Source organism: Babylonia areolata, chromosome 18, assembly GCF_041734735.1.
Source record: "Babylonia areolata isolate BAREFJ2019XMU chromosome 18, ASM4173473v1, whole genome shotgun sequence".
Classification (NCBI taxonomy): domain Eukaryota; kingdom Metazoa; phylum Mollusca; class Gastropoda; order Neogastropoda; family Buccinidae; genus Babylonia; species Babylonia areolata.
This window is the reverse complement of record NC_134893.1, coordinates 40,343,983-40,347,582: the sequence shown is the minus strand read 5'-3', so window position 1 is coordinate 40,347,582 and position 3,600 is coordinate 40,343,983. Positions and strand designations below refer to the sequence as shown.

The 3,600-nt window shown below is 56.3% G+C and overlaps 1 protein-coding gene across 1 annotated transcript in view; it reads right to left on the bottom strand.

The window, feature by feature from the left end:
• The window catches only part of LOC143292236 (uncharacterized), a 42,965-nt gene extending 39,714 nt beyond the window's left edge, over positions 1–3,251 (bottom strand). The window contains exons 1-2 of the mRNA XM_076602425.1: positions 3,102–3,251; positions 1,350–2,898 (exon numbers count right to left, since the gene is read on the bottom strand). Of these exons, the coding sequence (XP_076458540.1) occupies positions 1,350–2,898; positions 3,102–3,251 (1,699 nt within the window). The remainder of the gene's footprint in view (positions 1–1,349; positions 2,899–3,101) is intronic.
• Between the last annotated feature and the right edge of the window lie 349 nt (positions 3,252–3,600).

Here is a 3,600-nt window from a genome sequence, read left to right as displayed (position 1 = left end):
GCGTGTGTGTTCATCCTGATTGTTTCTTCTGATATTTTGTTTTTATTTTCTTTAATGAACTGTATGCCTACACTATTCAAAACTTTATCCAAGTCACCCACACGAAACTATTTCTTTCTTCGAATACTCAGCTCCAGAGTTCGCTCTCGCTTTCTCTACCCCCCCCTCCTCCCCCTCACAAATACACACCGACAGTCTGCACGTCACTCAAGTTTTACTGTCTGTCAAAAAGCGTTACCATCAGAGCTCGCATCATGATATGGTGAAAAACACTGAAAATATTTCTGTATAATCACATCAGAATGTGTGTGTGTGTGTGTGTGTGAGAGAGAGAGAGAGAGAGAGAGAGAGAGAGAGAGAGAGTGTGTGTGTGAGAGTGTGTGTGTGTGTGTGTGTTTCTATGTGTGCGTGCACGCTTCCGAGGGTATGTGCTTGCATGCGTGGCCACCAGGGAACAACACTGAGCCAATCGAGCCATAAAGAGGCTTTCGTAACCTGCAGAACTAATCGAACACAATCCGCTTGAGTCAGTCCACTCTAACACCCGGCCTCCAACGTGATCAACCTTACTTACTAGTCTGCACAGAACGGACAGTCCGTCACAAACACTCTCTCTCTCTCTCTCTCACTCACTCTCGTTATTTTAACATGGACGCTCTTTTAATATGATTTTAACCATATGACTCTCTTTTCTCTCTGTCTCTCTCTGTTTCACACACACACGCGCGCGCGCGCACACACACACATACACACAGAACTCAACTTCTCATATCTCTCTGCTAGCCATAGCAGCGCCTTCCATTCTCTACCCACCCCATCTATCCATCTGTTGCTAACCCTCACTTCCACCCCTCACGTGGAAGAACTCCCCCCCCCCCCCACCGGAACCCCCACAAAAAACGGGATACTATTCACAGCGCCTGTTTCCGTTCAGTGAGAAAAGGTCAGCTTCACATGGCACACAGGAACCCTAAGGTCCTGCCATGCAACTTCAAAGGCCTGTATAGTACTAGTACTAGCACCCCACCCTTCACAAAAAAAAAACCCCTACAGCCCTTGTTCCCCCCCCCCCCCCCCCCCCCCCCCCCACACACACACACACATACACACACTTGCCAAGGCCTTAACCTGAAGAGAATAAACATTCTTTCTCTCTCTGATTCTCTGACTAGTCTGTCTGTCTCTCTCTCGTCTTCATTTCATTTCTCTCTCTTCTGGACAAACATTTCACAAAATTCCATTTCTCTTGGTCTGTCTGTCTGTCTTGCCCCCCCCCCCCCCCCCCTCTCTCTCTCTCTCTCTCCATGCCACCCCACACCCAATCTCCACCAACCTAATCCCATACTCACATCGCGTCAACTCAGGAGGCGGCACCATGGCGATCCTGGGCAGCGGGACGCGGTCACTGAAGAGGGACAGTGGCAGGGGGAGGCCGCCCAGAAGGGAGGAGCCCTGGTAGCACAGGGAGTACAGGGGGCTGGGGGTGGGGGCGGGGATGACCCCGGGGCCCATGGAGTCAAGGGTGGCCCGCACCCCGGGGTCCTGCAGCAGGCTGTCGTGGTAGTACACAGAAATGCTCACGTCCGTGCCCGTCAGGTCCAAAAACACGCTGTTGGGGTAGGGATTCAAACCCTGCTGCTGCCGCTGGTTGAGGTGGGGGTGGTCCCGCCCGCCGTGATGCGAGATGTCGATGTCCCACAGCTGGCGGGTCCTGGTCCACGACCACGCGTTCACCGCCCGAGGTGATGGTGAGGAGGAGGTGGTGATGGTGGTTCCGGGGTTAGAACAGTCTACAGTGACACTGCAGGGAGTGGAGGGCGGTGACGAGCTGGGGGTGCTCGTGTTTCCTCCTCCACTCGGGGTGCTCCAGCTGACGTGGTCCCACACGGGGTCATGGCTTGTGGAGGGCGGGGTGCCGGAACTGGGGATTCTCACTCCCCGGGGACTCCACAAGACGTGGTTCGGCCTGAGCTCGGAGTCCACTCCCCCGTCCACCTCTTTCTCCTCCTCCTCCCCCTCTGACGCCTCCAGGGTGGTGTCGTGCTCCCCTTCGGTGTGTCCGTCACACGGGTAGGGAGACCAGGCCGGGTAGTAGCCTCCATAGGGGTAGGAGGCCTGGTGGTGGTGGTAGTACCACATGGACAGGCACTGCGGGCAGTCCGAGGGGGCACAGTCGTACCGGTAGATGGGGTAGCCCGTGGTGTATTCCGCTAGCCTCTGAAGCTCCTCGGGGCTGAACTCGAACCCTGCGCTCTCCTCAACCAGCAGGCTGTCGTGGTCAGACACGGCCTCGGAGCCCGAGGAGGACACGGAGGATTTGTCGGACACCGAGTCCGTGTCCGCCCCGTCCTGCACCCCCTCCACTCGCTTCTCATGCTCGTACAGATCGTTGCAGATCACGTCAATGTTCTCACAGTCCGCAATGCTGCGCTGCTGGGGAAGGCTTTTCTCGTGGCTACACACCTCGTTGTTGAGGAGATGACACAGCTTGCTACAAGTTCTTGAGGCCGGCCCCGCCAAGTTGGACTCGATGGTATGGCACGACTCTTCGTGGTTACCTTTCTCGATGACCGAAATCAGAGCAGTCAAGTTTTTCTTGGATTTCTCCCGCTGTCGGCACACGGTGGGTAGTGCGGGGTAAGGGCGGTGTAACACAGGGGGACAGGCAGGGGCTGGGTACACACACTGCTTGGGGATGAACTCCGGGATGCTCGACACGTCGCCGAATATGTCCCGAGGAACGTCCTCGTCCGTCGACCGGACCGACACCGAGTCGGAGTCCGTGTCCAAACTACGCTGTCGGTGCTTCATCGCAGACTGCAGTGTGTCTTGGATGTGGATGACGATGGGCGTGTTGGCTTTGCTCTGCCTCCGTCTCCCCTGTTTGCCCCGACGTCCCTGTTTACCGCTGTTCTTGTTGTTGTTGTTGTTGTGTTGTTGTTGTTGTTGTTGTTGCTGCTGCTGCTGCTGTTGCTGCTGCTGCTGTTGCTGCTGTTGCTATTGCTGTTGTTGCCGTTCTTGTTGCGTTGTGGTCGCATGGCATTGCCGCCACGGTTCTGTCCGTTAGGAGTACCACTGTACCGTTCCCTGTGGCAGCTGACACAGCCACTCATGCCTTCCAAGCGACGGGCAAACTTTTCTTCGCTGACCACTTCCACACCGGGACCTCGCACACTGACCACCTGTCGTTTGACCGAGCGCCGTGGGCTGCTGCTGCCGGCGGCCCTTTGCTCTCCCTTGCTCCTGCCCATGACTTTTTATGGCCCGCCGTGCGCTACTTCACTGACCCACTGGCATTATTGTTGTTATCTGAGGGGTGCACCCTCTTGCCTCACCCACTTAGACTAGACACACACCAAGAGGAGGGCACCTCGATCCTCGATACTGGGGCGGTGGGACTGTCCTCTTTTTCCGCTGCCTGCCTCAGTCACTCGCTGCGGGCTCAACTGCTGCTTCGCGCAGCCACAAAGACATTGATCAGGACTCTTGCACAAGCCGCGTGTGTGGTGTACATGTGTGCGAGAGACACAGAGACGACTGACGACGACGACAGCGGCAGCCTACTACCTGCAGCACAAAGACAGCAGCTCCACGTGCGGC